Source organism: Antechinus flavipes, chromosome 2 (assembly GCF_016432865.1).
Source record: "Antechinus flavipes isolate AdamAnt ecotype Samford, QLD, Australia chromosome 2, AdamAnt_v2, whole genome shotgun sequence".
NCBI lineage: Eukaryota > Metazoa > Chordata > Mammalia > Dasyuromorphia > Dasyuridae > Antechinus > Antechinus flavipes.
The window spans coordinates 390,240,013-390,263,522 of record NC_067399.1 but is presented as its reverse complement, the minus strand read 5'-3'; the positions used below and the strand labels follow the sequence as shown (position 1 = coordinate 390,263,522).

Genomic DNA, 23,510 nt, shown 5'->3' with positions numbered 1-23,510 from the left:
TGTACATGGTAACAACAATATTGTATGACAATAAACTGTGAATAATTTAGCTATTCTCAGTAGTACAATGATCTAAAACGATTCCTGAGGACAACTGGTAAAAAATTCTAAGAAAGAATTGATAGTGTCTGAATGCAGATTAAAGTCACTTTTTTGATTTATTTATTTAATATTTTCCCCCAGTTAAATTCAAAAAAACATTTTTTACATTTATTTATAAAATTTCCGAGTTCTAGGTTTTCTCCCTTATCCCCACCGATAATTAAGAAACTACATGTGAAGTTATGCAAAACATTTCTATAAAAGTCAAGTTGTGAAAGAAAACATAGATCTCCCACCCAAATAAAAATAAAAACCCTCAAGAAAAATTAAGTTTAAAAAAAGAGATAGAAAGAGAAAGAGGGATTGCTTCCATCTGTATTCAGACACAATCAGTTCCTTCTTTGGATATGGATATGTTATCATTATAAGTCCTTCAGAGTGGCCACAAGGGATTATATTACTAAGAGTAGCAAAATCATTATGCTGGTTATCCCAGAACATTGCTATGATTTTAAATATAGTACAGTTCACTTTGAGTTCATAAGGACTTTCCAGGTGTTTTTTCTAATAGTATTATATTCATCATTTTCCATAGAATATTAATATTCCATCACAAACACATACCATAATTTTTTTTAACCATTCCCTCATTGATGGGCATTCCCTCAACTTCCATTTTTTTCCCCCTGAGAAAAGAGCTGCCATGAATATTTTTTGTGCATATAGGTCATTTTTTGGGGGGTAAGGGGGAATCTCTTTTGGTATTCATGCCTAACAGTGGTGTTGTTAGATCAAAGGACATAAATGAATTTATGGCCCTTTAGCCACAAATATTTTTGGATCATTTATCAGTTGGGGCATGCCTTTTTTTAAAAAAATAAATTTGGCTCAGTTCTCTCTATATTTAAGAAATGAGACCTTATCAAAGAAATGTGTGAAGCAACTTTAAATTTTTTTCTCTTTATTATTCCTAAGTATTTTCTGTGTTTTCTTTTGCAATATGGCTAATGTGGCGATACTTTACATCACTGCAAATGTATAATTTATATCAAGTTGTTTGCCCTCTCAAGCAGGAGAGAATTTGGAACACAACATTTTAAAAAACAAATACCAAATTTTTTGTTTACATGAAATTGAGGGAAAAATATGTATTAAAAACTTCAATATAGTAAAATGTTTTTTTAAAAAACCCATCCAATTGAATCTCACAAATATCAAGGAAAAGAGCTATAGTTATATATAAAATTATAGTAATCAAAGCAACAAAGTTGTAAAATTATAGCACCTCTGAAAATTTCATAACACAGAAGAGAATAAAAAGGAGAAAAATACAAACAGACCTGAATTACCATTCAAGAGAAACTCAATTGTATTCATCAAGAAAAAGATTAACTTTGGGAAACATTCTCTTTTTTTCTTTTTTAAAAAGCTTTTTTTTTTATTTTCAAAACATATGCATAATTTTCAACATGCACGCTTGCAAAACCTTGCCTTCCATTTTTTTTCTTCCTCCCTTCCCCACATCCTCTCCCCTAGATAGTAAGTAATCTAATATATGCTTAACATGTGCAATTCTTCTATACATGTTTCCATAATTATCATGCTGCATAAGAAAAATGAGGTCAAAAAGGAAAAAATGGGAAAGAAAACAAAATGCAAGCAAATAAAAAAAGTGAAAATAATTATGCTATGATCCACACAATCTTCACAGTCCTCTCTCTCTCTGGGTACAGATGATTATTTCCATCACAAGACCATTGGAACTGGCCTGAATCACCTCCCTATTGAAAAGAGTCACATCCATCAGAATTAATTATTGTGTAATCTTATTGTTGCTATGTACAATGTTCTCTTGGTTCTACTAACTTCACTTAGCATCAGTTCATGTAAGTCTCTCTAGACCTTTCTGAAAACATCCTGCCAATCATTTCTTAAAGAACAATAATATTCCATAACATTAATATATCACAACTTATTCAGCCATTGTGCAACTGAAGGACATCCATTCAGTTTCTGATTCAGCAAATATAAAAAGAATTGCTATAAATATTTTTAGACATGTGGGTCCTCTACCCTTTTTTATGTTCTCTTTAGGATACAGGTCCAGTAGAGGCACTGCTGGATCAAAGGGTATGCACAGTTTGATAGCTTTTTTTTTGGGGGGGGGGAGGGGGAGAGACAATAGTTCCATATCACTCTTCAGAATGGTTGGATCAGTTCACAACTCCACCAACAATGTATTAGTATCCTGGTTTGGAAAACATTTTCTAACATATAATACAGCAAATGATTTTCAAAACAGAGAATTCCATAAAAATCAAATCTGAGGATGTTCAACACATTTGTTAAATTCGTTGATCACAAGCATTAAAAGTCTAAGTTTGAAATGGGACAGAGAATGTATTCAAGTTCACTTTGCTAAAAATCAAGAAATTTGAGTAAACTAGAAAAAAAAATCCAATACAAAAGAAGAATAACAAGATGAAGGCTTTTCAACTTAAGGATGCAAGGAGAAAGGCAAAATGTTTGTGAAAGTGGAGAAGAGAATGAATATTATAATAAAATGGGATATCATAGAAGTGTATTTTTTGCTACAGAAAGAAAATCAACGTTGGGAGGTGGGAGGATGATCCACTGAAACAAAGGGCAAAACATTAAGTGAAACAAAAGCTATTTCTTAAATGTGGGTTTTCAGTAGAGTTCTGCCCACTTCCCTCAGCAGGTGAAAGGGTGGGAATAATGGGCTTCAAGAACTTAAATTCACTGATCCCTGAGCCATTGCTCAGGCAAACTTCATATTGGTATCTCTGAGACAAAGTCCCTGTGCCACTGACATTCACCAACTGGTCTGGGAAGGGGCCATTTGGATTAAAATGACTACCATCAGCAGCATCTCTCTTCCTCTTCCACACATGAATGGTAATGAAGGTAATAACAGAAGCAAGGAAGAGAAAGGAGACAGAGATCAGGGAAATGATTAGGTAAGTGGTAAGAGAATCAGTTTGGACCTGCTCCTTAGGTTCATCTGGTAACTGCAGGTAGGGCTCTGAAAAACCATCTACCAGGAATACATTTATTGTGGCCATTGTGGATAGAGGTGGTTGCCCATTGTCCTTCACCAACACCAGGAGCCTCTGCTTGATCGCATCTTTGTCACTGATGGGTCTTGCTGTGTGAACTTCACCATTGTGGGCCCACAAAGTGAAGAGACCTGGGTCTGTGGCCTTGACCAGCTGATAAGAAAGCCAGGAATTCTGCCCCCAGTCTCTATCCACAGCTACCACCTTGGTCACCAGATAACCTGGCTCTGCAGTTCTGGGCACCAGATCATTGCAGGGAGCTGTGCCATTTTGCAGGGGGTACAGAACAAAGGGAGAATTATCATTTTCATCCTGTACCACAATCTGAACCAGAACCTGGCTGCTCAGTGACGGAGAGCCACCATCAGCTGCTCTCACAATGAACTGGAAAGCTTGAATGGCTTCATAATCCAGAGATCTCAGAGCATAGAGATGACCATTATCTGAATTGATGGAGATATAGGAGAAGAGGGGCAGTTCTCCAGTCTCTGGAGGCAGCAGAGAGTAGGTGACTTTGGCATTGATTCCTGAGTCCCTGTCACTGGCACTGACACTTCCAATGTGGAGGGCAGGACTGTTGTTCTCCTGAAGATACACTTTGTAGGTTCTCTCAGAAAACATGGGAGGGTTATCATTGACATCAGAGATAAGCACCGTGAGATTATATTCAGATTTGAGCCTTGGGGAGCCCAAGTCCATCACTGTAATAGTGATATTGTATTCATCTTTGTACTCTCTGTCTAGTGCTCCTTCTGTTACCAATGTGTAGTAGTTTTCAACGGAAGGTTTTAGGGCAAAAGGAAGATCATCTTGGATGGAGCAAACCATCTTTCCATTTTCCCCAGAATCCAGATCTGAAACTCTGAAGACAGCAACCACTGTCTCAGGAGAATTCTCTGGGATGGGGCTGGTAAGTGAAGATATAGTCAGCTTTGGAGGATTGTCGTTCAGATCCATCACCTGAACAATAACGGTACATTCTGCTGAAAGGCCCCCACCATCGGTGGCCTGGATATTTATAGTGTAAGATTGAGTCGACTCAAAATCCACTTTTCTCTTTAAATAAAGTTCTCCTAATTCCTCTTTAAGGTGGAAAGTTTTTCGAATGTTTTCAGAGGCATGCAAAAATGTGTAAGATATTTCTCCATACTTCCCTGCATCTAAATCTGTGGCAGAAACTGTGACAACCTTGGATCCGATGGGACTATTCTCAGGGATCTTAACCTCATAACGTAGCTGAGCAAATACTGGGGCGTTGTCATTGATATCAACTACGAAGATTTGGACTTGGGCGGTTCCAGACCTGGGTGGCACTCCCCCATCCACTGCAGTGAGAGTTAACGTGATCTGAGACTTCTCTTCCCGATCCAGTGTTTTATCGAGTACAAGCTCTGGGTATCGCTTGCCCTCACTGCTATCTCGAATTTGAATATGGAAAAGGGAGTTGGGACTGATCGTATAGTTCTCTAGACTGTTGCTTCCTACGTCTAAATCCTGTGCATTTTCTAGTACAAATACTGTTCCAGGGGAAGTGCTCTCTGGGATTTTTAATACTGTCTCAGTGTCTAGAAACACTGGGGAATGGTCATTAATGTCTTCTACCATTAATTCAGCTTGAACAATCTGAAAGGGGTTTTCCAGTAGGATCTGAAATGGCAGCACACAGGGATCAGCGGGGCCGCACAACTCCTCCCGATCCAGTTTCTCTCTCAAGAGCAGATCCCCAGTTCTGCGGTTCAGCTGTAAATATTCTTTGTTCCCATTGAAAACGACTCTAGCCCCGCGATTCGACAACACCCCTACCTCCAGCCCCAGGGCCTTTGCCACATTGGCCACAAAGGAACCTCTCTCCCTCTCCTCCACCACAGAAAACTGCTTCAGCTCTGAAGCTGCTCCAGCGACACAGAGTAGAACAAAGAAAAAAAGAACTTGCCTTTGTTGTAGAATCATTGACCATTCCTGCTCCATTATTCCCTTGGCCCCTTCCTTTCAACCTGGGTAGAGCAGCTCAACCGAAAATGGCCTCCAGAAGATATAATTATCTTCCGTTCCTTAGAAATCTCAGGTATATGCAAAACACGTCTTTCCCCTCAGTTCCAGCTAACAAAATTTCCTTTCTCCTTCCCAACAGTCTTTGTCGGTATTAACGTGTCAGCAGATCCTTTGGTCTTCTTAGTTTCCAGCGCCACCATGCGGCTTGTTTTATTATGTTTCTCTTAATTCTGCTGATTTCTCAAGCACTGCATATCTTTTAAAGGACAGCTTATCTTGAATTCCACTTGGAAATTGACAGAGTTTATAATATCTTTTCTACAGGGTGATCTGGATCAATGCTGTAAACATTCACAACTTCGTTTCAAAATATTGAGATATGTGTTATTTTAAATTCGTTTAAAAGGAGCTCAGTCTTTAGTCGATGCAATCCTCTCTAATCCTTCTAGCAATCAATAGGCTGTTTCACAGGCCCATTCTACGATTTTTAGGGAAGAAGTCCTTTAGAGAACTAGGGTAAAAAGGGGAATAAATACCAAGCTTGGGTTGGAGAAAGAAACGGAATTCTTTTTAAAAGCAGCTAATGTTTTCTGTTTTCCTCAAGTATGTGAGCCCATAAGGCTAAAAAGAGATCCTAAGAAGCTTTTAATCTTAAAACAACTATGTTCTTAAAAGCCATTCTACACAACTGAAAATTTGTAAGGACTCATGGCCCAAGAGGAACTTTCCTAGTAAATTTTGGATACTAATGCTACCTGATTGTTTTATGATTGACATGACTACCCTCAAAAGGAAGACTATAGTGGTCTGAGCTCAGAATTGTGTGTTTGTTTTTTTTTAGAAAATGGATTTCTTGGAAAGTTTCCTTTGGACTGAACAGGGGCATCAGGAGAGAATGATTTTTTTTTTTTTTTTTTTTAGAGTTACATCAGTTTAGAAGAGAAGAGAGAAATAATTTGATTAATGGTCCTTTGCTCCTATGTGAGAGAATGGCTCTTGTCATAAGAAAGAAAAGAAGGAAGGGGAAAAGAGAGGAAATGAAAGAGAGGGAAGAAGGAAGAAAGAAAAAGAAGGAAAGAAGAAATAATGAATTAAAAAGAAAGGAGAAAGGGAAGGAGGACAGAGAGAACAATAAGGATCTTTCTTTAAATTGCCCAGAGTACAAAAGGAAGAGCAGAAGAAAACAAAAGTAATACATTTTAAAAGTAACATATTGAATTTATTATTCATACATACAAAGAAAAATGTAAATAATGGAGATTTGTGGCCTAATATACAATCCCTTCTTTCTGTTCTACTTTTTGTAATGAAATACTGTTGTGGAGTTATTTTTTTTTGTACAGTTCAAAATAAAAAAATAACAAATCCAAGTAAAAAGATATAGCTCTGAGGAACTTTACTTTTTCTTTGTTACCAAAAGAAGAGTGCCTTTGAATTTGAAATTTAAATAATTTGAATTATTTCACCAAATTAACTTCTGAAATAACTAAAGGAAAGCAAAAAGAGGATATAAAAGATCCAATGGTGTTTCTGATGATTTTCTATGCTGAGAATGTCTTGACATTGTAAATTCAACTTCAGTTTCACTTTTCCTGTATTAGTTTTTAGTGATGTGGGGTTATGAATCATTTCTATATTAATGTCACAAAATAAATGATAGCATGGTGGAATTGAGTAGGAACACAGAAGACCGGATTTGGAGTCAGAAATACCTAGTAATAAATCCTACCTCTGACACTTACTAGTTATGTAATTATTGCTGAATGGTTTAACATATATGTGCCTATGCCTCTGGCAACTCCCTAAGAATTATATCTATAAAGTCACCGATAGTTCTCAAATTGAAGAAATCACATATGTCTTGTGCATCAGGTCATAGAAGAAAGAAAAGTGTTTTGACCTGTTGTGGAATCTAAATATTATTTCAATAGATTTTTTCCTTATTTGATTTTTAAAGTAATAAAATAATAAAATAACAAAAATAACATCTCAAATAAATACAATTTAGCATTGTACTTCAAATTGTATTTCTTCAAAGATATGCATTAAATATACAACAGAAAATTAATAGAGTGGATGACTTGTGATGATTCTTCTGTAATAAAACTGAGAAAGTTTCAAGTTGGAATCTTGGTCAGTTTACAAATAGTTGAAAAACTGAGCATTTGAAACAACACTTTTGGCCAAGAATATGCTCCCTTAATCTAGATATTCCTCAAAGTAGGAAGACAAAATAAAGACATATTCATTTAAATTTATTTTTCGTGTCTTGGGCTTTTGGAGGATAAGCAAAATTCAATGTGACACTCCGAAGAAAAGTGTTATAATCATATTAAAAGTAGCTCACTAGAATTACTTTACAGCATCACGTAGCCAAAGGCACCAAGCAATCCTTTCTTGTCACTCAACTAAAGTTTGTGTAAAGATTATAATAGTCATTTATGGTACATTGAATAGTTGGACCAGTCTGCATCCTTTATAATTTTCTCTAAACCGACCTTCAATCTTTTGTCACAATACTTTATCATATAATTCTCTTAGTTTCCTAATGATATATTCCTAAAAGTTTTTCACCAATACCTTAGTGTTCTGTGTTTTTTCTTATAATTTTATTGGCTTATAATACTTTCAAGATTGAAATCAGAAACCACAAATGAGAGAGTATTTTGAGGGAAATCCATCCATTATTTTAAAATAATATCAAAGTGAATGTATTAAGATTAAAAAAAAATACATGAGCAATTATTAAAAATTTTGTGGTCACAATTAGTAGCTTACAAGATCATTGTTGCTCCTTGAAAAGATTTTTTACAAAAAAGAGAGAGAGAGAGAGAGGTGAAAATCATCCAGAACATTAGAACAAATGTTAAAATTGCTCTTAAGATGAGGCATAGTTGTTTTTACTGACATGATAAGAATGAAATCTTGAAAAATATTCCTTTGCAGGTGAGACAGGATAGCATAACTCTGAGGGAGAGTACCGAGTCAACATCAAGACTAAGGATGTTAAAATATTTGCTGAATTTGTTAAATGAAAAATATTTTAAAATCTAAGAGAGAAAGGGAAGAGATGATGGTTTGTTCATTTTGAAAAAGTAACAGGAGAATAGAGTAAGCCGAAGAAAATTCAAAGACATAACAAGAATAGAAATAAGGAGAAAAAAATGAAATATTTACGGAGAAAAGACATAGGAAGAAGAGGAAAATGTTTGTGTGAATGAAGAAGGAGTTATAATACAATGTAATAGCATAAAAATCTCTTCTCTTTTGCTACTAAAAGTTGACAACTAATAATGGGGAGAAAGAGCGGGATGCAAGAGGGAAAAACTATGTCTCTAAATAGATCAAAACAAGTCAAACCTAATTGAAGCAAAAGCTATTCCTTAATTTTGGGTTCTTAATAGAGCCCTTCCAACTTGCTTGAGTAGGAGGAATGGTGGGATTAATGGTCTTCATGAACTTAAGTCGCTAGTCCCTGGGCCATTGGTCAGACACATCTCATAATGGCAATTCTGGGACAAAGTACCTGTCCCACTAACATCCACCAAGTAATTTGGGAAAGGATTATTAGGATCAAATCTATTATCATCACTACCACTCTTCTTCCTATTCCATAGACAAATAAGGATAAATATAATAACAGAGACTAGGAAGAGAAATGAAATAGAGGCCAGGGAAATGACTAAATAGATAATAAGGCAATCAGTCTGAACTTCCTCCTTTCTTGCAGCTGGAAACTGCATATAGGGCTCAAAAAATCCATCCACCAAAAATACATTCAATGTAGCTGATGTGGATAGAGGAGGCTGCCCATTGCCCTTCACTAGCACCAGGAGCTTCTGCTTGATGGCGTCTTTGTCACTGATGGGCCTTGCTGTGTGAACTTCCCCCTTGTGGGGTCACAAAGTGAAGAGGCCTGAATCTGTGGCCTTGAGCAGCTGATAGGAAAACCAGGAATTCTGTCCCTAGTCCCTATCATCAGCTACCATCTTGATCACCAGGTAACCTGGCTCTGCAGTTCGGGGCACCAGGTCATTGCAGGGAGCTGTGCCAGAGGGTACAGCACAAAAGGAGAATGATCATTTTCATCCTGTACCACAACATAGCTATTCAAAGATGGAGAACCACCATCCACTGCTCTCACAGTGAACTACAAAGTTTAAATGGCTTCATTATCCAGAGATTTCAGAGATGGCCACTGTCTGAATTGATGGAGATGCAGGAGAAGAAGGGCAGATCTTCAGTTTCTGGTGGCACAGAGAGTAGATGATTTTGGCATTGACTCCAGAGTTCCTTTTGCTGGCACTGCCATTGCCATTGTGGAGTGCAGGACTGTTATTCTCCTACAGGTACTCTGTAGGTTCTCTGAGTAAAAGACATCAGAGATGAGCACCATGAGATTATACTCAGATTTGAGTATCCAGTATCCAAATCCATCACTGTAATAGTGATGTTGTGCTTGGCCTTGTACTCTGTCCAGTGCTCCTTCTGTTACTGAAGTTTAGAAGCTCTTAATGGAAAGTTCCAGGGCAAAGGGAAGATCATCCTGGATGGAGCAAGCCACCTTCTATTTTCCCCAGAGTCCAGATCTGAAACTCTGAAGACAGCAACCAAAAACTCAGGTGAGTTTTCTGAAATATTCTGGTAAATGTGGATATAGTCAATTCAAGAGGATTGTCATTTAGATCCATCACCTAAACAATAATAGTACATTTCTTAAAAGGGCTCCCTCCCCCCATCTGTGGCCTGAATATTGATGATGTAAAACTGACAACTCAAAATCTACTTTTCCCTTTAAACTAAGTTCCCCAGATTTCTTTGATAATTGAAAATGTTTTCAGAGGCATGAAAAAATGTATAGGATATATTTGCGTTATTTCTTGCGTCTAAATCTGTCACTAAGACTGTGAAAACACGGGAGCCGATTCTCAGTGTATTCTCAGTGATCTGAACGCCTTAGAGCGGCTGAGTAAAGACTCTTGCATCATCTTTGATATCGACTACAATGACTCGGAATTTGGCAGTTCCAGACCTGGGTGAAAATTCATAGTCCATGTAGTGAGAGTTAAAATTACCTCAAGCTCCTTCTCCCGATCCAAAATTTTATCTAGTACAGTCTCTGGATATTTCCTGTCCTTTCATCCTTTTGATTTTGAATGTGGAAATGAAAATTGTAACTGATCGTGTCGTTCTGGAGATCGTTGCTTCCTACAACTAGATCCTTCGCATTTTCTAGTATATAGTTCGGGAGAGGTGTTCTAGAAAATTTTCAGTACTATTTCCGTGTTGAGGAACACTGACGAATGATCATTAACTTCTTCTGTCATAAGCTCAGCCCGAACAATCTGAAAGGAGTTTTCCAGTAAGTCTTGGAAAAGTAGCACACATGGCTCGGCAGGGCCGCACAGTTCCTCCCGGTCCAGTTCCTCTATCAGGAGCAGATCCCCGGTTTTAGGGTGCAGCTGCAATTACTTTTTGTTGCCTTTGAAAACGACTCTGGCCCTCCGAATCGACAGTTCCCCCATCTCCAGGCCCCGGGGTTTAGCCACATTGGCACAAAGGAGCCGCTCTCCATCTCTTCCACTACTGAAAACTGCTCCAACTCTGAGGCAGCCCCAAACCCACCTCAAAAAATAAGGAAAAAGAGAACTTGCCTTTGTTGCAGAATCATCGTCCTTTCCCGTTCCGTTATCCCATGGAGTAGCCTTGTTCAACCGGAAACAATAGCCAGAGAAACCTCCGAAAATTGCAGGTGCAGGACCGTTCCCCATTTCCAGCTAACAAAGCTTTCTATCTTCTTTCTGACTGTCTTTGATTCAGGGATGTCTTTTTTTGAGCCTTGGCGTGTCCTGTGTCTTTTTCTGCCTCTTATTAGCTTGCAGCGACACCACGCGGATGTCTTGTCTTTGCATAGTTGACAATGCAAACGTTCTTTACACCCAATTTCAAAACATGAATTCTGCTCTGTATTTTCAAGAAATATACTTGATCTTTACACGGTGATCTGTATCAATGTTGTAAACGCCCAGGAATGACATCATGTTTTGTTTTAGTGTAATTATGATACCTCATAAGTCTAGGTATATTTTCAAGCTAGGAAGTGAAAAGAACAAAATCATTGTCCCACTGGCACCCCCCAGGTATCCTGGGAAGGGGCTAGTTGGATCAAGTAAAAAACCATTACTGTTATCCCTCTTCCTCTTCTATGAGTGAATAATAATGAACATAATAGAAACTAGGAGGAGAAAGGAGATAGAGGCCAGGAAGATGATTAAGTAGGTGTGGGGGAGTTCATCTGGACCTGCTTCTTCGGTGAATCTGGGAGTTGTAGGTAGGGCTCAGAGAAATTATCCACCAAAAATCTGTTTGTACTAATTTTCACCTGTACCAGGACCCTGTGTTTGATGGCACTGATGGGCCTCTTTGGGCTCACTTCCTCATTATGGACCCATATACTGAAAAGTTTGGGCTTTGTGGTCTTGAGAAATTGGTAGGAAAGTCAGAAATTCTGTCCCCAGTCCCTGTCCACAGCCACCACTTTGGTAACTAGGTAACTTGGCTCTGCAGCTCTGGACACCAAGTCACTACTGTGCCCATTTTGCAGAGGGAAAATGATCATTCTTATTCAAAACCACAACCTTATCCAGAGCCTGACTACTCAGGGCTGATAAGTCACTATCAGTTGCTCTCACAGTGAACTAGAAAACTTGGATGGCTTCATAATCCAGAAATCTCAGAAGATAGAGATGGCCATGGTCTCAGTTGATGGAGATGTAGAAGAAGGGCAGATCTCTGGTCTCTGGAGGCAGCAGAGAGTAGGTGACTTTGACATTGATTCCTGAATCCCTGAAACTGGCATTAACACTTCCAATGTAGAAGGCAGGACTGTTGTTCTCTTGTAAGTATGATAGAGTCTTTGAGTAAAAACTGAGAAATTATCATTGACATAAAAGACAAGCAACTAGATGTTCTGTTCAGATTTGAGCCTCTGGGATCTCAAATCTGTGCGTATAATAATGTATATTTAACCCTGCTATCTCTGTCTAGTGCTACCTATTTTACCAATGTATAAAAGTTATCAATCCATTGTTTAGAGCAGGTAGGTGGTACAGTGGATAGAGAGCCGGTTCTGAAATCAAGAACATTTCAAATCCATCTCAGAAACTCAGCTGTGTGACTCTGAGCAAGTTATTTGATTCTGTTTGCCTCAGTTTTCTCGTCTGTAAAATGAGCTTTCTCTTGGAGAAAGAAATGTTGAATCATCTTTGACAAGAAAACTTCAGATGGAGTCATAAAGAGTTGGCCATGCATATGGCTATAAATATTTAATATGCGATACTAAATATTAAATTAATAAGACATTGAATATTTTTAAAAGCCCATAGTGATTTTTAAAAAATCTTTTAAGGTTTGCAAAGTGCTATTTATATTTTATCAAATCTAATTCTACCTATGAGGTAGGTACTTCCATTTTTTTTTTAAGGATGAGAAAACGGATGGTTCAAGAGATTAAGTGACTTTTATATCCAGAAAACCGGCAAATAAAGAAAAGAAACCTCTGTCTCCACATATCAAATCCAGCAAATGTGCACTAGGTTATATAAAGTTTGTATTTCAGGGGCAGCTAGGTGGCGCAATGACTAAAGCACCAACGCTGAAGTCAGGAGGATCTGAATTCAAATGTGACCTCAGATACTTAACACTTCCTAGCTGTGTAACCTTAGGCAAGTCACTTAACCGCAATTGCCTTAGGGGGAAAAATTGTATTTCAAAAATTTCAAACTTTCTTCTTTAAAAATTGAAATTAAATTCGATTTCTCCAAAATTCTTCCCCATAATTTCCAGATGGTAATTATTTTGCAGATTATGTTGGGGGAAAGGGGAGGGAAGGTGGAAGCTCATAAATGTAGAAAAGCAAATAATACACCTGTAGAAAGAGCACTGAATTTAAAGTAAAAGGATCTGAGTTAAAATGTTGGCTGTATTATTATTTGTGTGCTCTTAAGTTATTCATTGCATTTTTGGAGCTTCATTTTTCTCATATATAAAAGAAGCTGGCCTACATCAATGGTTCTTAACTTTTTTTATATGGATCTCTTTAGCAGAAGGGGGTCAAATTCTCAGAATAATGTTTTTTAAATGCATAAAATAAAATAAGTCAGATCGCAAAGGAAAGGAACTATACTGAAATACACTTCTTAAAATTTTTAAAGTTAAAGATTTTAGGTTAAGAACTCCTGATATGAATTGTGAAATCATCCAACCATTCTGGATTCGTTTTGTCATAACAAAGAATTGGAAAATGAGTAGATGGCCATCAATTGGAGAATAGCTGGATAAGTTGTGGTACATGAAGATAATGGAATATTATTGTTCTATAAAAATGATGAATTAGAGGATTTTAGAAAGATTTGGAAAGATATACAAGGACTTATGCTGAGCAAAACAAGCAGAACCAGGAATTCATCAGTGATCCAAAGCAATCCCAATAGGTTTTGGGCAGAAAATGCTATCTGTATCCAGAAAAAGAGATATGGGATATTTAATGTAAATCAATACATGCTATGTTCACTTGTTTTTCTGTTTTTTTCCTCTTTCAAGGGCTTTCCTATTTGTTCTGATTTTCTTCTCCCAATATGATTCATAAAGCAATGTGTATTAAAATTAATTAATTTTTAAAAACTTAAAAACACATAGTTTTGAGCTCTAATATTTTCTCTACATCTAAACCCACTAAAATCCATGAACCTGCAAACTATTCAGAGCTGCCAAATCACTGTTTCAACTACTGAGTATAGGTTAAATGAAAGACAACTTAGTTAGCTTAGCAAAATCATGTCCTAATACCAGAAAAATCATCTGACTGATCTCTAAAAAACCATAAGGTGGGGCAGCAGTGAAGTGAAAGTGAAGACTTTAGTAGGCTAAAGGACTCCTATATAATTTTTTTTTCCTTTGCTGGGTTTCCAGCAGTTGAAGTTTTCCCTCCAGTTTACTTTGGTGAAATTAGTTTATGAAGTATCCCTATCTGTTTCACCTGGGCCATTTTTGGTGAAGCAAATGTCATTGTCGTGCACAGTCAAAATTCTAAATGAACCTTGTAAAGGTTTCTTTATCTTATTATCCATTTATATAAATTGACTTCTTTCCCTTGATACACAACTAACTTGAGTTTGGATTCAAGAAACCCTATGTCATTTCTGTTTCAAAAGAGAAACAGGAAGGGAGAAGTAGAAGTGACCAGAATTAGTTAGATTAGGAGGGGTGGTAGTTTGGATGACATATGTTTTTAAACTTTGTTCAGATTCTTTCTGAAAACATGTTTATAAGGTTAGCTGCTCTCTAAATTTGTCATGCTAGGAAAGATAATTTTCTGGATAGGGAAGAAAAAATCTAGAATCTTCACTTCAGTCTCTGAATACTGAATAAAATCTCTGAATGGGAGCATAACTATTTTACAACATATTAAGGTAACAATCAATTGTGAATGTGTATTTTTGGAAAACCAACAGAAAAGAACATATCTTTCTAAAGGATTGGCTAATGCTGACTACATGAGAATGCTTTAGCTTTTAACCTTTGCTTTTGGTCCATTCTCATCTTCTCTGTTAATTTTTAATGGTTCAGACATATGTGAATACCATGTGAGGCACTTGAATCTTTTCAAAAGAGTACTAATGTCACCAAACTTAAAATATTCTTTATTCTCAATGAAGGTATCCATTATTGGTCATTCCCTTAAACTTTTTACAATAAAATTTGTATCTTTTATAAATTAATTTGTGTTTTCTTAAATAGCTTTTTTCATCGATTCATTACAACTTATATTTTAAAGGGATCTCAGAAATCATTCAAGAGACTTTCAACTGAAAGAGATCTTAGAGAGTAATTGGTCAGACCTCTTTTATTTAAAGATAAGGAAACTGAGACCCAAGAGGCTAAATGATTCTGCCAAATTCATAGAGATAAAAAGTGGCAAATTGAGGATTCAATCTCAAGTTATCTGCTTCCAAATCAAGAGCCTTTGATTTCATTCATCTACTTCCACTTGTCCATCTCTTACCTGAAGCAGAGGTGCCTCTACAAGTTCTGTAAAAAATTGTCATAAAGCCTTAGATTGAAATCTCCAACTTTTGGAAATTGCATTACATTTTAACACCTCTAATTGTTAAGTCATTCCTCCATAAACAAGTAGACAGATGGTTCAGATAGCTAGTTCTTTTTTTTTTTTTTTCAGATAGCTAGTTCTTAAAAAATAATACAGAGGCTGTAAGAAGGAAACAAAAAAAGTATTCCAATTTTCTACTAATGAAAACAACATGGTTTAAAAGAACTCTGAAATACAATACCATCATATATCCGTTACATTCACAGTGATACAATGATAGAAAAAAATGATAAAAATTCAAAGCTGGTGCAGCTTTAGGAAAGCAGGCACAACACTACATTACTATAAGAATTGTAAATAGAAACAATACTTTGGAAAGGAAATATCACACAATCTTAGCTTCAAAATCTCACTCTTTGAACTAACGATTCCACTATGGAACAAATGCTGGATTTTTCTGACTGAAACCAAGGTTCAATTAGGGGGAAAAAAATATTCCTAACAACACACCATTTCTAATAGACAGAAACAAAACAAAAAATGGATTCTGGAATTACCAACAATTGTGACATAAGTATTTAATGAAATATAATATAATGCCAAAAGAAAAGGCAATATGAAGAATATTAATAAATATGGAAAGACTTAAATGAAGTAATGCAAAGAACATTCTAATCAACAATTACACACGGTGTAAAACTATGTACCTAACAACTATGAAAATAAGATAGCATCAAAATTTAAAAATACACAGAATGAAAAAATTATTCAAAAAGAAGTATAGAAGCAAACATAAAAACTTTTGATACTTTTTTTTTTTACAAATTTCAACATATGCTTTCATTTTTTGAATCATGTATATTTTCCATTTTATGTACAATTTCAAAATGTGTTTTATTTGAATATTTGCTTTGATTCTGGCAAATTTGAAACAATCTATTTAATTTTCTATCCCTCACTATTCAGAAGGCCACAAAAAGTCATGGGAGGAAATATTATTTTAAAAAATCAAAGCATCATACTAAATTTTACTTTATAGAATTCTGCTTTGCTATCTAAGTCCCATAAATTTCCTGTTCACATTGTTTTTGTAGTAAAAGTCATTAGCTCTTGTTTGCTTTGTGTATGTTTGTTTTTTTGAGGCAATTAAGGTTAAGTGACTTGCTTAGGGTCATCCAATAGGAAGTGCTAAGTGTCTGAGGTCACATTTGAACTCTGGCCCTCTTACCTTCAGGGCTGGTACTCTATCAGCTGTGCCCTCTAGCTGCCCTAATTCTTGTTTTTAATTCATAATGATACTAAAATTTCTGAAGATCAAATAACTGATGAACCTATCTATATGTTCTTCTTTCACCTTTTGGGTGAAGAGGTTGAGTGAATTTTGCCTGACTTTATCCTTGCTTTTTCAGTAAGGACCTGTTAATCATAATGTATTGTAAATTCTTTTTCTTTATTGTCATTAGGAAATTGTATTTAATATTAGTTCCTTTTGTATTTGAATTTCATCCAGGTTTGTTTCAAATACAAAAAGGAAATGAAAAAAATTATAAAAAAAGAACAGAACAAGAAAGGAGAAAATGAAAGATTATTATGATATATGTTTTTAATAATAAATTTATCTCTGACACAGAAGAATAGAAAATAAAAGCATAGAAACAATGACAAAATATAATAGGAATGCACTGCAAAATATCTCTATCCCTAACTGAAGGAAGTTATGGCTATTCCTGAAAGATGGGTTTTCTTCCAAATCCCTCCTACTATCCTGAGTTGGGTTCCTCAGGATATTGGGCTTCAGGAATTTGAATTCACTAGTTGATGAACCACTGGTCAGACACATCTTATAATGGTAATTCTGGGACAAGGTCTCTGTTCCACTGACATTAACCACATAACCTGGGAAAGGACCATATGGATCAAATCTACCGCCAGCAGGAGCATCCAGAATAGTGATGAAGATAATAACAGAGACCAGGAAAAGATAGGAAACAGAGACCAAGGAAATGACTAAGTAGATGTGAGGGAATGAGTCTGGACTTGTTCCTTAGATGCATTTGGTAACTGTAGATAGAGCTCAAAAAAGCCATCCACCAGGAGTACATTTACTGTGGTCATTGTGGACAGAGGTGATTACCCATTGTTCTTTATCAGAACTAGAAGCCTCTGCTTGATGGCATCTTTGTCATTGATGGGCCTTGCTATGCAAACTTCTCCACTGTGGACCCACAAAGTGAAGAGGCCTGGGTCTGTAGCCTTGAGCAGCTGGTAGGAAAGCCAGGTATTCTGTCCCCATCCCTTATCCACAGCTACCACCTTGGTCACCAGATAACTGGCTCTGTAACTCTAGGTACCTGGTCATTGCAGGGAGTTGTGCTATTCTGCAGGGGACATGGCACACAGAGAGAATTATCATTCTCATCCTGTACCACGATCTGAACCAGATCTTGGCAACTCAAAAATGGGGAATTATCATCAGTTGCCCTCACAGTGAACTGGAAAGCTTGGATGGTTTCATAATCCAAAGATCTCAGAGCATAGAGATGACTATTGTCTGAGTTGATGGAAATATAGGAAAAGAGAGGCAGTTCTCCACTCTCCGGAGGCAGCAGAGAGTATGTTACTTTGGCATTGATTCCTGAGTCCCTGGCACTGGCACTGCCACTACGGAGGGCAGGACTGTTATTCTCCTGAAGGTATAGTTTGTACGTTCTCTAAGTAAAAACTGAAGAGTTATCATTGACACCAGAAATGAGTACCGTGATATTGTGCTCCGATGTGAAACTTGGGGATCCCAAATCCATGATTGTAATAGTGATGTTATATTTTGCGTTGCTCTCTCTGTCCAGTATCCCTCTGTTACTAACATATAAAAATTCTCCAAAGAAGGTTTTAAGGAAAAAGGAATATCATCCTGGATGGAGCAAATTGCTTTCCCATTTTCTCCAGCTTCCACAGTCTCCGGAGAACTCCTCTGGGATAGGATTGGTAAGTGAGAACATGGTTAGTTTGAGCAGATTATCATTCAAATCTATCACATGGTTAAGACTGTGCATTTTCCAAAAAGGCCCCCACCATCTGTGGCTTCAATATTTATTTCATAAAACCAAATGACTTCAAAATCCACTAGTTTTATTAGTGAAATTTCACCTGAAGAGCGATCTATTTTAAAGTTTTTCCGAATGTCTTCAGAGGCATAAGAAAATGTGTAAATTATTTCTCCATTATTTCCTGTATCTAAATCTGTAGTATGCACTTCCACAACCAGCGAGCCAGAGAGACTATTTTCAGGAATCTTCATCTTATAATTCTGTCGGTCAAACTCAGAGATATTATCGTTGACTACGAGAACTCGAATTTGAACATTATCAGACCTGGGTGGGGACTCACCATCCACGGTGGTGAGAATTAAACGGATCTCATCCAGTACCTCTGTATTAAGACTTTTGCTCAACACCAGCTTCGGGTACTTTCTGCCGTCATTGCGTGCACTTGGAACTTGGAAATGGGAATTAGGACTAATGGTGTAATTTTGGAGACTGTTGGTCCCAGCGTCCAAATCCTATGCACCATCTAAACAGATTATCTTTCCCAGAGCACTGTTCTGGAGGATTCTCAGGAGCATCTCACTGTCCAGGAACATAGGTGAATGAGCATTTACGTCTCGTACTAGTAGCTCAAGAAGAAAAATTTGAAATGGGTTTTCCAACAATATCTGGAAAGTTAAAATGCAAGAATCGGTAGATCCACACAATTAGTCCCAGTCCACTTTCTCTTTTATGAGTAGATCTCAGGTTTCATGATTGAGTTGCAAATATTGTTTGTCTCCTTTAAAAGCAATTGGAGCGCCTCTATTAGATAGCTCCCCTATTTCTAAACCTAGGGCCTTAACCACATTGCCTACAAAAGAACCACTTTCCATTTCCTCTGCCATAGAAAACCCCCTGGGTTCTGAACCTGCCTTAGACATGCACAGGAAAACAAAGAAAATCAGGACTTGTCTTTATTGCGTTCTTGCCTACTTCCATACTGACCCCTTGGAAAATATGCTTGGTTTATCTCAATCCACACCTCTGGGCACTCCAATAGCCTATGAATAAATAACTCCTTTGGGGTCCTTACTATCCACCAGGTCCTGCTAACAAAACTTGATTTTTGTTTTTGTTTTGTTTTGTTTGGGGCTAGTTAAAGCCAATCCGAGTCACAGAATAATGGAGGATGTTGTGTTTTTGTTTTGTTTTGTTTTTAACAGAACAATTATTCTCCTTATCCTTCAGCACCACCATGCGTCCTGCTTTTCTTTTACTTTCTCAATCAGTTTTCAATTTGCTTTCTCAGGCGATAAGACCTTATGTGTTTAGTTTTCCAGTGGATATTTTGAGCTCTAGTTGTAGTTAAAAGGGCGTGTTATTTGATTTTTCTGTAGACACCACACATCAATATCACACATATGCCCAAATTATTATGGAGAGTTATATGTAACCGTGGCTAGCTTGGGACAAGTGCTTTTACTAACACAAATATCAGTGAAAATGATTTCAAAATTAGAGAAGACATAATTAAGTGGAAAGTAGAATTCTTAACTAATATAAAGGATATTATGTCTCAGAAAGAGGAGTGCATATCTTCCTTTCTCACTTTGTCACATTGATGTCATAATGAAATTTCAAAACTCTGCTCTAAAAAAAAACCTCATTGCAACAACTAGATCATGAATAGGATGCTAAGATGGTCCTGAATCCACAAGTACTTAAATAATTATTTGATTTTTTATCACATTTTTCAATGTAAGTCTTTCACAGCATTCCATTTAGCTTTTCCATGTAGTTGGCTGCAAGGCTAGGTGTGATCCACCTGCCAAAAATTCATTTTGCATTCTTTGGTTGCATGCAATAGAAAGCTATTGCACTTTTCACTTGTCTGATTACATGCTTTCAAAAATAATGTTTACTTATTAGTGACACATTTTAAGAGGAATAAACTAGAGCTCATCTAGTAGCCATATTAGGAAGAAGCCAGAAAAGAAAATTTGATTTTTGATATGAAAATGGAGAGGGGAAATATATATATATCTTGAGATATTTGAAGGACTGTCAAGTAGCAAAGTGATCAGACTTCTGTGTAAAACTCATTAGTGAAGTATACTGAAAGACATACTTAAGATGAAGTTGAGGCAAAATTTTCAAATATTTTTAAGATGGAATAATTTCAATATGAGATACTGAACTCTTCATCACTTGAAATATTTAAATAAAAATTTAAACACCTGTTGAGGGTAGAGGAGAGGAAATGTCTTCATAATAGGGAGTGTTGAACTAGATAACTTTCTCTGTATCCTTGAAGATATAACATGGCTGGATATCTCTGATGCATTTGCTTCCAGTAGTGCATGTTGTTTGGAAATCCACTTAAAAAATGTATTGAAAATCTTGAAATCTGTTCCTTAAACAGGAAAGAATGATCATCCTAACTTCAAAAATATATTAATTGAAATAGGGAAGCATAGAAAATACCAAAGAAGAAAAGGCAGAATGGAAAGACTGAGAACTTCGGCATTAAAAGATTAGAACTTTAAGCTAAGCTCTGCGGCTAATGAGCTCTAAAATTTTGAGCAAGTCATTTAGTTTCTCTATCTATTTTCTCATTTGTAACATGAAAGAGTTGGATCTCTATCATTCTTTCCAACTCCAATATTTTACAACTATATTATTTCTAAGGATAAAGAAGAAAAAAGAATGTTTATGAATATAAACATGTTAATCCATTAGTAACTAGATTATGGCATTTGTAATAGAAATGGAGTGAGGAAACATTAGAATGGGAACATGAAGAAATTATTACTCTGGATTAGAATTAAGATTTTCCTCTCTATCCCAGCACTATAGTTTTTCCCAACTGATTGGTCAGACACAATTGGGACAGGTTCCCAATATGGATGTCATCCAGAGGCCAGAAATTGATTGAAGTAGTTCCAGTCTGTATTATGTTTCTTCTTCTTTCATTGGTAAAGCATGAATATAGTATAACTGATGGAAGTGCAGAGAAATGAGGAGAAGACACAAGCAGACGAGGAGATTCTCATACTGGTTTTGAGATACCTTATTTGGACCTGTAGGATATGAAGAAGCACAATGGCTATATTTTATATGCTTTTGCTTTCTTTGTCCATTATTCCCTGGTTTACCAAGTTGTAGTAGTTCTCCATAGGAAGTTTCAGTGCAAAATTCTCTTATATGTGGCGAACCATTCTTTCTTTTTCCGCAGGTAATTCTTTTTAAATCGAGGAGGCCATATGAACTAAATCTATGATTTCATTGGTACATAGAACTTCCTCGTGACAAAAATTCCTCAATTAATGCAGGAATTTATGCAACTATCAGGCTTGAGAATTGAGTAGATCACTAGGTTGTTGTTACTTGCTCAAGGTCATACTCAACTAGTTAGGTATCAAAGGTGTTAACTTGAACCCAGATCTTCCCATTACTAAGGCTATTACTTTTTTTCCTTTTAGCTGATATCTCGGAATACTGGTTTTGGGATTAAAAAAAAATAGTCCCAGGTCAGGTCTTGAGATGCTAAATGATCACATGGTCAGCTAAGAGAAATAATCATTCGGATTCATAGTCAAAAGGCTCCACTGTTACTGGGCTTTATATTTACAATTAAGGGGAATTGTTCCATAAATCAAATGCACTCTGAGAGAAAATAAACAGATACTTAATTATTTTCAAAAAATTCTGCTAGCATTATGGATAGAGTAGTACATAGGTAAGCTATTTCTCCATGATTTTTGTCCATTCTCATTAAATTCCACAAATTCGATGAGGACTTGGGAAGTTGTTGATAGGGGTTCAGATACGCTATCCATTCTCGGATAAAACGGTTTGTCCGTATTTAACACTAACTCAATGGAAATTCTGCCCTCCGCTATAACTCCAATTCTGTTGTGAAAATAGAAAATGGGATCTGATTGCTTCCTAGTCTATGTTCAGTGTAGTTTCGAGCTGTGGCGCAGACCGAGAAGTGGTGCTTTCACGGATGATCAGGGGAATCTTTAAGTCCTGGAACACGGTCATTTGTGTTTCAATCTGGATGAAGTGCAAAGAGCTTTCGAGTTAGATACTGAATGGCAGTACACAGCGTTTGGAGAGACAACTTAGCTCCTCCCAATCTAGTTTCTCATTTTAAAAGCACATCTCGGGTCTTTCGAAATCATCTTTAAGCAGCAAATACGCTTTGTTATGTATGCTTTAAGAGAACCCAGCTGGGGAACTACCAGCTCCCCCACCTTCAGTCCCAGGGCCTTTGCTACATTCGCCACCATAGAGCCCCCATAAGCTCCAAGCCCACATCACTCACATACAGTAAAATAACCAGAAACAGTGTTTTCCTTACCCGCCGAAGTGTGTCTAGCATAACCTGCATTGTGCCTTGCTAATTGCATCCTTCTTCAGCTTAAAAAAAACAGTCTCAGTTATCCAAGTGAAGAGATTTAGATCTCCCCTCGCTTTGCTCTCAGGAAGCGCCTGTCTTTCCGGAAAGACAATGTTTCCCTGTGATGGAGGTTGAGGGAGGCAGAACCCTCTTTTCTCCTTCTTAGCCTACAGTGCCACCAGGCGTCGGAACACTCAATTTAATATTTTCCCACAAAAGGCACTTTTTAAAAGAGGTGAAGAATAGATGCGCCAAAGACTCTTCAGGTTATTTAAATTTTGTCTTGAGGGAAGGAAGGAAGTTTTGCAACCTCTTTAGTTCTTATGAACAAGACAACTATAAATATGCTTCTCCTGACCAGTCATACTTTTTCTCTATTTATACCCACAGCTTAAAATTATTTCCTCTAAGTGCAGGAAACAAAATCTATATCTTATTGATTAATATATTGTTATACTAAATAGCCATCCAATAACAAAAATGTGCAAGCAAATATATACATATATATGAACACACAAGGCAAAGCAGGAAAAAAATTATTATAAATAAATGGTTAACCATAAGCATGGGCAACTTGCCCTTTATTTTTAAAATGTGTCACTGTTGATGGAGTTGAATTAATTCACAATTCAACGATCTGGAAACAGTTTGACTTTTTTTTTAAATGACTAAATTGTCCATACTCTTTGTCCCGGAGATCCCACAATTAGGCATGAGAGATGATTTATTTGAACCCCTATTTTACTTCAATCAGTATTAATCAACTTGATAGAATCATATCAAAGTTTTGTATATAAAGCCCCAGAGATGTGAGCTGCAGATTCTACAGAAATCTGCTTAAGTACAGAAAATTAACT

General features: G+C 36.6%; 1 protein-coding gene and 2 pseudogenes across 1 annotated transcript; all 3 read right to left on the bottom strand.

The window, feature by feature from the left end:
• Nucleotides 1-2,211: 2,211 nt before the first annotated feature.
• On the bottom strand, nt 2,212-7,139 carry LOC127550016 (protocadherin beta-2-like). Its single transcript, XM_051978585.1, has one exon. The coding sequence runs from the start codon at nt 5,088-5,090 to the stop codon at nt 2,697-2,699; it is 2,394 nt and encodes a 797-aa protein (XP_051834545.1). The 5' UTR covers nt 5,091-7,139; the 3' UTR covers nt 2,212-2,696.
• A 55-nt stretch (nt 7,140-7,194) lies between these two features.
• On the bottom strand, nt 7,195-10,785 carry LOC127550021 (protocadherin beta-2-like; annotated as a pseudogene).
• A 6,052-nt stretch (nt 10,786-16,837) lies between these two features.
• On the bottom strand, nt 16,838-19,966 carry LOC127546726 (protocadherin beta-11-like; annotated as a pseudogene).
• Nucleotides 19,967-23,510: the final 3,544 nt, after the last annotated feature.

What these genes read in the sequence shown, in the direction of transcription:
- LOC127550016 (XM_051978585.1), bottom strand. Translation starts at nt 5,090, where the DNA reads ATGGAGCAGGAATGGTCAATGATTCTACAACAAAGGCAAGTTCTTTTT.